Raw genomic sequence first — 12,699 nt, 5'->3', positions numbered from 1 at the left:
GTTTGATGGCTACCCCAGAAGACAACTCCTGGTACAGTCAGAGAAACAGGTTACCTACAGATCTTCCTACAGAGAATCTTCCAGACTGCTCTAAAGTAGCATTATGTTCCCAAGGCAGGAGGAATCTTTTAGCACAGACCACACTGTAGTCCAGTACTTTTATTCTGCAGGTTTTCTAAAGCACTGAGCTATGCCTGTTAGCAGCCCTCATGGAAGTTCTGAATGGGATTGGACTTCAGCCATGGCTGAACTCTTCTAGAAATACTGCATTTATAGTTTCTTGCTTAAAATAAATGTGGCTTGTTCTGTGTTACAGTGTCTCTTTTCTTTCTTATAGGTAACTGAGATTTAAAGCACTTTTATGTAGAAAGGATAAGATAAGAGTAGTTCTAATGAGCCTTTGAAAGTGTTTTGTAAACTTAATATTCTGCACAGAAGTGCATTTTTTACTCATGAGAAGCTTGGGTAGGTTATTAATATTTAAAAGGAACATACCCATAATTTGTTCCAAATGAGAGAAACTTCACTGCAGATTTAAACACAGAGGTTTATCACAAGGGAAAGCAGAATTGGAGAGAGAGTTTCTGTCAAGAATGATTGGTTTATGGCTCTGAAAGGTCCTATGTACCACTAATTCATTTTTCTCTTAGAGTTGGAGACTTATAAAACTATGCTTCTAAAAAAAGCCCAGAATAAAAATGTGCTAAGCTCTGTGGTGTCATGAGGCAAGAATTATGTTCATAGCTCTCAATAGCTAAGAGGTACTTGTTAGCTAATCAGCAGACAAGGATTTGCATAATATTGTAACATGATGATATTATTATGCAAATTTGTTCAATCCAATGAACCACTAACATAGAGCTGTTATCAAAATGGCTGGTCAAACTTTTCCCTATCCAAGGAGCCCACCTCATCCTGAATAATAAGGGCAAGTTAATTAAATATGAGTAATGAATATCAATAGAGAAAGCCATCTTCAAGATGCAGAATAGGACAGAATGACAAGAGAGAGAGAAAACTGAAAGCTTATTATTCTTATTTTATGAATAACAAGTTCTAGAGAGAAGTAGTTAATCCAAAATATTTATAACCATATAATCAGAGTACAGAAATGGGAAGAGGAATGGCACTCTAACATACCTTGACGTTGTTCACTGTTTTTGTAGTAATAGTCAGCTTGACTCTGAACTTAAAGCCCAGTGTTTTTTCCTCTCCCTGCTAAAAGAAAGGCAAATGCCTTTAAAAACTGGTGGAAGATCAGACAAAGATGTAGAAGCTTAGTACGGCTGTAAAAATTTTCCACCAAAAATAAAACCAAAAGAACCCAATGCTCCCCCCAAACAAGCAAACAAACATACAAAAAAACCAACCAACCAACCAACCAAAAAACACCCCACATTTATCATAGGGTAAGAACACACCCACTTTTAGGCTACCAAGTGCTTTGAGGCTAGAAGAGCCAGTTTGGAACACTGGTAAGTTGCAAATGCCTCTAGCAGTCACCAAAGCCAAGTGAGACAAGGACTGAAGGACTGTTAAGTGCCTGCTTCATTTATGGATGAAACAGCTCTGCTTCTTATTTTCCTAATAGGCATAAGTCTCACAGCATTAGGATTGACTCTTGCAACCTATCCTCGTATTACTGTATGTATGATGACCACTGTTCGTTTAGCATTTAATTTACCAAAGTGCACTCATGGAGCTTACAAGACTTTCTGTCAAGTCTGAAGAGTGTCCATAGTGTATTTGAGTTTCAGGTTTTTAAGATTACTGTTCCTTGTAATACTGTTATAGATTTAACATTTCTTTGTGTGGTACTTTAATTAATCCAAATCACTTTCAAAGAGAATGCCAGGTCCTGCTGATCTGACAGTTGCGTTACACGGTATGTCCAAAGATGAGGAAGAAGGACAAGAAGTATCGATCCTCACCTGCAGCAGAGCAGGAAAAGCCATGACCTGAGTAAACACAGGACCCAGAGAAAGCTGCAGCTCGTGGTGGGGAAGGAGGGAGACGTACTGAAACAGCAGTGGGGCTCAAAACCTGTGCCAGAGTCGATGGCAGCTGGCGTCAAGCTGTGCTGGAGAAAGGAGGCAAGGCTACCATGGCTTTCCTAAAATTTGTGGTTTAGTAAGGCATGGTAGCTGAACTGCAGAGAATGAACATTTTATGCAAGTCTAAAAGATGGAGAGAGAAGAAAGAACAGGAAACGAGAAAAACAGTATATTTAAAAGTAAATTAACGTCAGGCACAGTTACCAGTTGCATGGATGGAGCGAGGAAAAACAAATCTGGCAGTAAAGTAGCTTTACAACCCAACTTGGGAAACAAACTCTAGTGCAAGCTCAGCCCCACTTTCTGCCTCCCTGGGCAGCCCTCGAGGCCCCTTTTTAGTAGCCACATTTGGAGTAATGCCTCTCCCCATGCCGCTGGCACCAGCTATTTCCAGATGGCCCTGCCATGCTCCCGTATCCCTTCCATATGATGAATGAACTGCCAGCTGTGATTTTGGTCAGAGTTCTAAGGACTAGCATATAGGTCTAGCAGATGTGTACTGGCAAGCTGAGTAGCTGGCTTTTCATATTCCAAATGTTTTTTTGATACACATATATATATTTCTACAAACACTCACACATGCTCAACTGCAGACACATGTATATATGCAGGTGTGTATACATATACATGTATATGTGTGTATATATATACACACACACATGTACATATATAAAAGATGGAATTTCAGGAAACCAAAGGTATGAGAAGTCTGGAAAGAGCTGCTGACAGGAGATAGATACATAAGCAAAGACTGAGTAGGCAATATGCAGTGTTACATTTTTTGTGCATGCATTAGCTCTAGAAGCTGTTTTGAACTGTGTTTTCAATTCCTAGTTGTAAATGTTCATATCTCTGTGTTTCTACATGCCTAACACTTTCTGTTGGAAGTGCTGTTTGCTGAGAAATGGTGCTCCAGAGATAGTCAGCTCCTCCTTCTTCATCAGCTTTTCTCCTTGTCCTCCCCAGTTGATTCTGCTATAAACCCGCAGCTGCTCTTCCTAACTCACAGGTGGTTAGCAGCAGGCTTCAGGTGGGTTTACCCCTGTCTCCCCCCATCTCAGGAGGGTTGTTGCAGTGGTTGTCCCTTGCCCCTCCACAAGCAGCTGTCTTACTGGTTGGTTGGTTTGGTTTTCATACTTCTACCCTTTTTCCCTGTGAGACCCCAGAGATCCCTGAGGAAAGAAGGGAGCCATCTTTTTGCTGCTCTGAAAAGAGGCAGTTTAGATTTTCCTTCACTTCACTGCCTCGAGTCCTTTTATGCATCAATAGGAGAAATTAAAGAAATACAGTCTCTTTGATGGATTATATAAATAACCTTTAGGCAGCAAAAGCAGGAAAGAAGCATGGAGCTTATAAAGAAGCAGCAGTTGATTGCTGTTCCAGTTTCATTTACCTTAATAGAAAATTTTGACCCACAAAGTGAGAACTTTCCCAATTCACATTTCTAGTTTTATCTTTCTGTTTGCTTTGTGTTCGAATGTTGTGGATGTGCAACACATACATAAACACCATCCAAGAAATCCTCCTCTATTGCTGTCAGGTTTTCGGGACATAACATAAGCTGTGTTGTGATATGAGTAAAACTCATAAAGGAGGGGTAGTGCATCTAGAAGGATATTTGTATGTTTAGCATACAGGACAGAAATGCAGATGCACAGAGGCACTCAAGCATGCTATGAAATAGTTTTGTGTTTTGCAGACTGAATTTCTTCATGACAGGCTCATTGAAAGTTCTTGCTGCCAAATGCTGTTTGCTTTCATCTTCAAAACTGTCTGCATTAATAATGAGCAACTCCACTTGGAAGTTATTTACATAAAATATTGTTCATGTCAGTGGTGCAGTGCAAGTCAAGGGTGGGAGGGAGAGCACACACTCAGAAAATGAATTTAAAGTGCTGATTTACCGTATTTCTCAAAAATACTGGTATAGTCTAAGCTGGTGTGACAGATTCTGGATAAGGTCTAGTTTAGCAGGACTGGACAGTAAGAAGGACTTACTTCTGCTGAGCTAACTCAGCTAACTGTACTTTCCAAGCCTAAATATTATTTTCAAGATTACTATCAGAATCTTGGTTTCTCTGTTTTGTATTTTGAGACTTTCAAGCCCCATAAACTCTTAACTTCATGTGGAGTACAGATTCTTCTCGAGTCTGCTAGCTTGCTGTTCCTAAGTGTTTCCACTTGCACAGATGGCTGTGATGTTGTATCTCTCCATTCCTCTGGGAGCGTTCTTGTCAGCAGCTGGTGCATTCCCCATACACAAAGGCCTTCAATGGTATGGCAGTTACACAGTAATAATGAGAAGCTGTAGGATATTTCCCATAAGATTATTTAAGGGTTGTTTCAAGAGAGGAGCACAGGACCAATCTTGGTTCATGTGGTTACTATAAAAATAGCTAATGTATCTTGGCTTTAAAATTTATTGTACTGTTAAATTCATAGCTTTAAGTTTAACTCAAGTGAACAGCCAAAGTAATCTAGACTTATACATTTGATACATATATAAATATTTATATATATAAACTTATATATACTAGATAGATAGATAGATAGATAAAGGAGAGTTGTCCAAATACATGCCAGATCTCTATCTTCACCCTGACCCAGAAACAGTTCTTTTGGTCTCAGTCTACATCTCTGCCATTCTTATTTCACTGCCTATATATATGTGTGCCCTATTCAAGATCTTTACTGATGGAGAAGGTTTACTGGTTTTTTTAAGTATTGAATTTCTGGCAAAAAAGCAGTTAATTTTTGTAATACAAAATTATACACAACAGGATCTGGAGCATAAAAATATTTGCAAATATCTAATTTCAATTGTAAGTAGAATAATTAATATAAAAAACAAACAAAATGAAAATGTACTAGAGACATCAGAGCACACAAAGTGTACAAGTCTGAGTATTCCAAATACTCAGGACTATGGGCTATTAAGCAGCATGCTGTATGGAATGCTCAGAAACTGGATAATTTCTAAAGTACTATGTCCACTAAACCTTATAACTCTGTGATTTGATATCTGAAATCTAGTGCCTTTTTCAAAAAGAGTCACTAAGATAGGATTACCTAACCAGAAGCTAATGGAATTGTGGGAATTTTATTGAAAACAGAATTTATGAAAGTGAATATAATACTTGAAAATATTTCTTGCAGCTGCTGAAACACTTTCTGTTTTGTTTGAAGTAAGATTTGTAAAATACCTCTTTTTGTCTTCTGTGCATGGAACTTTTCATAAAGCATTTGCTCACTGTCACTCATTCCCTTCTGCTTTTCCACTCTACCTCTCTAATGTATGGTCAGTTGTTCTTACTAGACATTACGTACATGAATGAAAAGGCCCCCAAGACTATCCACGTGTCTTGTTTTCTGCCCATCAAAGGTGGAAATGAACTGCCTTGATTAAAATGCCAGTCAGTAATAGGTCAAATTTTATTCTTCCGCAGGCTTATTTTATTTAGTTTGCTTAGAAACAAACAGCAGTAAGTACAAAACACAGGTTTTATATTTCAGAATTTAAACCTAAAAAGATGGCCATGAGATAAATTCCATCGTCTTGCAAATAAGAAGAAGATAATACAGCAGCAGTTAGGAACCATACCGGAAGTGGAAAAGGTTTTCTCAGGTCCAACTGTGAAACAGTACCTAAGGATAAAATCATAGTGATTTACTAAATATGATAAATATGATGGAATATGAAAATTATTTTCTTTCCTGTGCACTTCTTCTATAACAATAAAAACTAATAAACAAAAAGGTCACTTACATTGTTGTATTATCTGTTTTAATTAAATTAAATCATTGTAATAAAATATAATACTTAATATTAAAGTATTTGATGTTCCTAATATACAATTTCTCTTGACAAATGTGAGTCATTTGTGTTCGAGTTCCCTAATGGTCATAGAAAAGAAGCTGTCTTTAGGGCATTTATGAATATATTCTAGTCAGAATACAAAGGAGATGTTTATGAATGTGTGGAACACAATTGTTTTGATTACTGGTATTTGCATTTGTTTCTTACACGATCATAAGCAGTCTACTGCATAATTTGTACATTAGACCAATTAATTTTTAGTTGCATCCTTTTAGCAAGTGAATGGAAAATAATACCAACAAGAATGTGATTATCAATGCTTGAAACTAATAAACTCCACTTTATTCGTGGTCATCCATCTATGCCATATACTGAAATACCGCTTTACAAAATTTTCTTTTTCATCATCGCATTAATACAGAATTAGATACGGGCACATATTAGATGCCTATATTGAGAACAACTCCAAATACCTGGTTCCTTCTCGAACTGACCTAAAGGAAATGCCTAGGTCCAGAAGACAATCGCCAATCCCACGGTCAGTCAGTGTTCAGATCTTCATCTGCAGCTTCATTTTCCTTTGTTTAAAATGTGTATTTAAGAACTTTTGCCTGGATTTATCTACTTTTACACTCATGTTTTATTCTCTGTAGTCAAGACTGCCTAAGCCTGCACTAGCTACCTTTAATAATGCACAGAAAATAGTTGGTGTCTTGTGTAGGAAGCATCACTGACTTACGGCTTTATTGCTAGGGCTGTTCACTCTTATCTGCTGACAAGCTTCAGTGGAAATCACCTGCAGCAAAATAAGATTTGCTTCAGTAGCAGTGGGCTCCTGCTTGTCATGCCATCACATTTCCAACCATACATGTCTCTGACAAAAAAGCAGATAGACACTGACAAAACTTATTTGAAAATCATATCTTTTCTGTACAGAAAGGCTGCATGCTTGCTACAAGCCATATTTTCCTTCTGTTCCTCCCAGCGTTTTTCTCTAATATCAAATCAAATAAGGCAGCAAAACATGTGAGAGTAAACCTTATTCCATAAAAGAAATACAAACAAATGGTTTTATGTGATATTTCTTCTTCCAAGAAATTATTTTACTCAACATTTCAATGATACTTTCATCTTGCTGACAGACTATGACCTACTGAAAAAGACTTGATCTGAGTGTTAGAATATGCACAGGCTTAACGAAAGAGTTTTAATACCTTAGTATTCAGAAATACCACCAGAAAATTTGGGAGCATCTGTCCAGCCTCCAGACCACAGCTCATATAGGCTTAGCCAGATCAGAGTATAAAAAGGACTGTCTGGCCTATCCCACAAAGGCATAACCTAACCTACTGTCAGACATGTTATCTAACTTCTATGTTAGTTTTACCTCTTGGATCACTGAAACTACATCTAAGTAGTGGCAGCTGTAATCAAGAATGAACAGAATCCATTTTCAAGGCTGGCTTGAGAGCAGACCTTAGGAGAAAAACTTGGGGGTGTTAGTTGACAAGAAGGGTCATGCCTTTCTGTTTCTCTCCTCTCTTACCTCATGACAGAATGGATGTGTCCCTCCTATTATGATCCTATGCAGAATTCTTTTTCCTGTTATTCTCTGTTTCCTTCCCCTGGATTAGTTTTATGAGTAGAATTGCAGAGTTGTACAGTAACTGTTGTCAGAGGGTTCTTTCTATATAAAAAAAAATAAATAAATAAATAAGATTTGTCAACTTATTTGCAACACATCATAAAAATTTTGTTGGTGATTATTTCAGGACACGGCTGGTCAGGAGAGATACCGAACAATTACTACAGCTTACTACCGGGGTGCAATGGGCTTCATTTTAATGTATGACATCACGAATGAAGACTCTTTCAATGCTGTTCAGGACTGGTAAGTAAAACTTGGAATTCATAGTAAGTAGCCCAGAGCATATTTGATATCACTCACCTGCTGTGACAGTGTAAGTCACTTTTATTTTGGAAAACTTACCTCCAAATGCAGTGCTCAGGTATTCCTATATACCCAAAAATACAGTAAGATTTTTTAATGGAAAGACAATGAATACTCTAAAATGTGTTGCATGTAATTAATTATAACCATTGTGTTTTCTGTGATGTCGGTTAATGTGCGTTATTTATACTACTAAAACTAGCAACATGCTAGTGTGGAGAATAACTGCTAAGATACCAGAAAGTGTTTCCATGTTTCCTGGAAAAAAAATGAGATAACATCTGTGGGCTTGTCTTTTAATTTAATTTTTTCCTATGCTGTTTTTAAGTGTAGCTGGTTACACATTATGTTGCCAGTCTTGTGCCGCAATTGTAAATATGATGAGCAAACTTCCTCAGAATAACAGAACCTAAAATGGACAGTACTTTTATTACCTTGTATTATGTGAATTTCAAGATGTCTCCTTTAAAGTGTGTAATTTCAATCAAATGTGGGTCAGTTGGGATTCAAACAATCTAAGTCTTTTTTAAGTAAAGCTAACCCAAAAGGAAAGCTGGAGCTAATTTCAGTCATCTCTTCCTTTACAAGTTATTTTAATATCTGAGAGCCTCCTATCAGTGCTCTGAGTGATATGAATAGCATTTGTCATGTGTGTTCCACATGCTCTCTTGCATACTGTTCCCATGGGAGAACTGTGTTTGACAGAGGATTTGGTTCAGAGTTTGTGTGATTTGTTCAGTATGTTTCTTTGGCTTTTATTTATCTATTTGTCTTAAGATATGCACTACTGTGGACTTCTTTTGGGACTGGTGAGGTCAGAAACTTTTTTCACACTTAAAGTAAAAGGCAGTGATGCTGCAATGCTGGTTTCCAATGGGAACTGTTGCCCAGCCTCAGACTCTCCAAGAAAAAAACCACTCTTTCACACTCTCCTAATTATTGTGGTAGAAAGCATTACTGAATCCAGGGAGCACCTTCCCTCTCTGCACTTGGAGGTTTTTTGGTGAGCTCAGTCATTCACCACTCTGAAAATAAGAACTGAGAACCTTAGCTTGATTCCGCTCTACAAGAAATGGGATCTTTGGTTGCCTAACATTTCCTGTGTAAGTGCTATGGATATAATCATTCCCACTCCTTCAGGGGAAAGGGACAACTCCAGAGTGGCCAGGGTGAGTCCCACCTTCTCTCCATTACTTAGCCATATGACTGCACCAAATTACTCTTGTGAGCATCTCTTTCCATTTACTAGAGAACTGATAAGCTTACATGATTAGTATAGACCAGACAGCTAGCTTTTGGACAATTGAATGTATCTGAGAGGAGTCTCTGCTTGATACTTGAAGAGAAAGACATGTTTTCCCACTGTGACTTGTTATGCCAAAGGGATGTTCTGCCCATTTTATGCGAGCTGGAGGCATCATGTTGAGTGCTTGCTGTTACACATTTGAGAGTACTGCTCTGTTCAAGAAATGAGACAGAATCCCCTATGTAACAGGAGGTAGCTGAAAGTGTTATTCATAGATGCTGCCCGTAAAGTTTAGCAAAACCAGGGAACCAAGTAGTACACCCAGCCTCCCAGCTGAACCTGCAGATGTGGCTGCCAGCATCACTGCTTCCTGGAACAGCCAGCTGAAGCACTTTCTTTCTTTGCCTCTGCTGTTCTTTCTTCGTGGGCCAATTCTGTTCAAGCACTGGGTTAACTGGGTGATAATGCCTATCTAGGAGCAGCTGTAATCTGCAAATCTCATTGCCCTATCTCTGGGCAAACCAGATGGCATGCCATGTATTATCTAGCTTCCTCCGACACAAACGTTTCTTTATAACAAGTGTAAATATGAGTACTTATTATTAATTTTCCCACCTGTTTGTTTTCCAGCCCGCTAGATCTGTTATGGTTGGCACTCTTTGTCTACTGGTAAAAAGTAACTAGGCGTCATACTACTTAAAAAAAAAAAAAAAAAAAGAGACAAGAAAATATTTAAAAGCTATGGAGTTCTTAAAAAGGTTTGCGAAAAATGGTTTTTTCGTCATTTTTATCTAGAAGCTATCCAAACAGTTGGCAGCTACTATAGAAATTTAGTGGACAGGGGGTATTGCATTATTATGTGCCGAGAGCAGTCATCTGCATGATGAAAGGGATGACAGAGGGGCAGAATGCCTCACTTGTCAGAATGAGACATACATTTGCTTGTAATCTTTATTTTTAATTTCATGAGCCCAGTTGCTGCCCTGCTGCTCTTCCTCTGTTTTATTCCTCCAATCTCACAGCTGATAATTGATTTTTATTAGCTCATGCTCCAATCTTGATAGTAATTACAAAACTGCAGCATGCTTCTGAATGTGAGAGAACTTAAAGAAAACTCGCAATTACCAATGCTGCAGAACTGGAAGCATGGCTATCCACATTTATCTGTGCAATTGTGAAAGATCTGGGGGGAGGGAGTGGGAGCTTTTAAGCCTCTCTGGGGCTTAAAAAATGCCTTTCTGTGTGATAAATGTGCCTCTGATGGCAGTGCTGCCATTTCATATACGTGCACAGTGGGTCAAATCCACACTCAAATCACATCAGCTTCAAGGCTTGATCTAGAAACTGCACTGCAGTCAGGACATTTGGATAGAAGAGCTTGGTTTAAAATACATGTTGGGATGATTCTTTAAAAGCAGTTAGTTCAAAGTGGTTGTACTCATACTGAAAGGCATTTTTTTCAGTCTGAAGTCTGGCAGATATTCTTCCTTTACATAACAACAAATGCATAGTCACATTTCTAGATGCCATGCCTAGGTCAGCATGAATCTATTCAGCTGTAAGAAATTGTATACATAATTTGACTATTTACATTTTACATTAAAAAGAAAAAAAATAGTATCTGTAGTTTTATCTAAACTCATTAGCACCAGTATATATACAACAGTGCAGTAGCTAGGCATTTGGCCAGTACTCTGAGACTGAGAAAGACTTTAATCTAAAAGCTTAGCTAAATGACTTGAAGGTCTGATAAATTTCAACCATACTGCAGACATTTCAGGAAACATTCACTGCTTACCTTCCCTAATTAAAATAAAACAACTTTAAAGATTGCATATGATGGTAACGACAAAAGAATGTATTTTTGAGATTCAAAAACTTTTGGCATGAGAAATCTTGAGTTGGTACTTTAATAGTTCTGCCGTATGTACACCCAATGCCTTCAGTCTCATTCAGAGGATGATGCTAAGAATACACTGCCAATGCTCATGTCCTATAGTTGTCCAGTCACTTCAGAATTGCTGCCTTCTAGGGTATGTTCAATTCACCTGTGCTCTCTGAATAGCTCTGTTCCCTTTGTGGTTTCACATTTACTACAACAGATGCTGTTTAAATGAGCCTGGCTAGACAGACATTTCAGACTGACCTACAAAATTGACAGGTCCTTAATAATTTTCTACTATTTGGACATTTTTTGTATCATTCTTAGACTTTACCAGCAGTTAGTCTAAATGTCCAAAACCTCTGATACCATAATTGAAGAGTATTTCTCTTCAATTTCAGGTCAGTCTCTGAATGCGTTTCCTCTAACGAAAATGCCAGTGGCAGTAGTCACAGCACTGAACAGCATTCTGCTTTATAGATACAGATTGTCAGAAGTTCACAGGGACCAACAATTTCTGTTTTTATTCAGAGAGAGCAGATGTATGCTGAAAATCTGGCTGCTAACAGAAACAGAAAATCAAACATGCTTTGACACAGCAGATCTCCTGTGGAGCTCTGCCCAGATTTTGAAGCTGCCTTTTCCAGGAGTCCTTCTCCCTGAGAAATGCAGCTAATGCTCTGCAAGTGCAAGGTATATACCTTGCAGTAGTTTGGTGCATCTTTGTCATGCCACCCTAAAAAGATGCAGATTTGGAGAACAGATTTACTTCCTTTAAATGGGAACCACTGGGGGATTGTTTTCTGCCTGGCTGAGGTTTAAATTAGAAATAGAGAATAACTAAAACAGCCCACTTAGCTGAATTCTTCAGACAGCATCCATAAGTTTAAATAATTGGTGTAGTGCAATCTGATTTTCTTTAAAAGATCATTTTTATTAAATCTGAAGGGGAAATATGTGAATGTTGAGAGTGGCTCCAGGTCATGTAAGTGTGTATTTGGTTTAGTTCAGTTATAACGTCAAAGTGTTTGCATTCATTCCTCTTTTATACAACCACCTGTAGCATTTATGTTTGTTAGCCTTTTCCATCATTACATTTCACTAGGACCTGTTATGCTTCCTTTCCTCTTAGTGTTTCAGTTCACATAAGGTTTTAGCTGTATGGCAGTGGTACAGTACAGTAGAAAGGAGAGCATGAAGGCTTTGTACTATCTTTGCAAACACTATCAACTCAGTATAATGAGTTGATGGTGAGTTCCATAGAGTGCCAGCAAAGTAAATGTCTCTGAATTGAAGTTCAATCTGTTTTTATAAATACGACCTTTCCAGACTTTAAATGACTGGAGTCAAAGATTTATTTATATTCAGGACATTTCTAATGCAGTGTCTCCAACTAGGTCAGAAACAGCAGGAATATAAACCGTGATCTAAAATCCTGAAGTTTTATGTTCTAAGTCGAAACCCGACACTTGAAACTTTGCTGAGTTCGACAGCGAGACAGGGACAAAGAGTACATGGTGTATTGTTTACACTCACTTGAAGTTGCTCCTCTGCGCCTGAAAACATTGTTCCAGCTTCAAGTGTTTGTCTGGCAATATCTTTATCATTGTTTGGTGATTGCTGAAGGCACTGCTGTGGAGGGCTTCCTTGTGCAGGAATTCAGAATTTGAGAATTCCACATTGCTGAAGCAGCAAATTCAGGGATGTTTCCTCAGGAGGCACAAAAGGCTGAAGGAGCTGAAGAGGCTT

General features: G+C 38.1%; 1 protein-coding gene across 4 annotated transcripts in view; it reads left to right on the top strand.

The window, feature by feature from the left end:
• RAB3C (RAB3C, member RAS oncogene family) overlaps positions 1-12,699 on the top strand; it is a 129,696-nt gene that overhangs the window by 44,444 nt on the left and 72,553 nt on the right. For all 4 annotated transcript variants that reach the window (XR_003989178.1, XR_003989176.1, XR_003989177.1 and 1 more), the window contains exon 3: positions 7,644-7,762. Coding sequence is in view for 1 of the 4 variants with exons in the window: in XM_030470200.1 (XP_030326060.1) it covers positions 7,644-7,762 (119 nt within the window). In the remaining 3 variants the exon portion in view is untranslated. The remainder of the gene's footprint in view (positions 1-7,643; positions 7,763-12,699) is intronic.

This window comes from Strigops habroptila, chromosome Z (assembly GCF_004027225.2).
Source record: "Strigops habroptila isolate Jane chromosome Z, bStrHab1.2.pri, whole genome shotgun sequence".
In the NCBI taxonomy this organism is placed as follows: Eukaryota; Metazoa; Chordata; class Aves; order Psittaciformes; family Psittacidae; genus Strigops; species Strigops habroptila.
The sequence above is the reverse complement of the archived record's forward strand: the minus strand, read 5'-3'. Positions and strand labels throughout refer to the sequence as shown.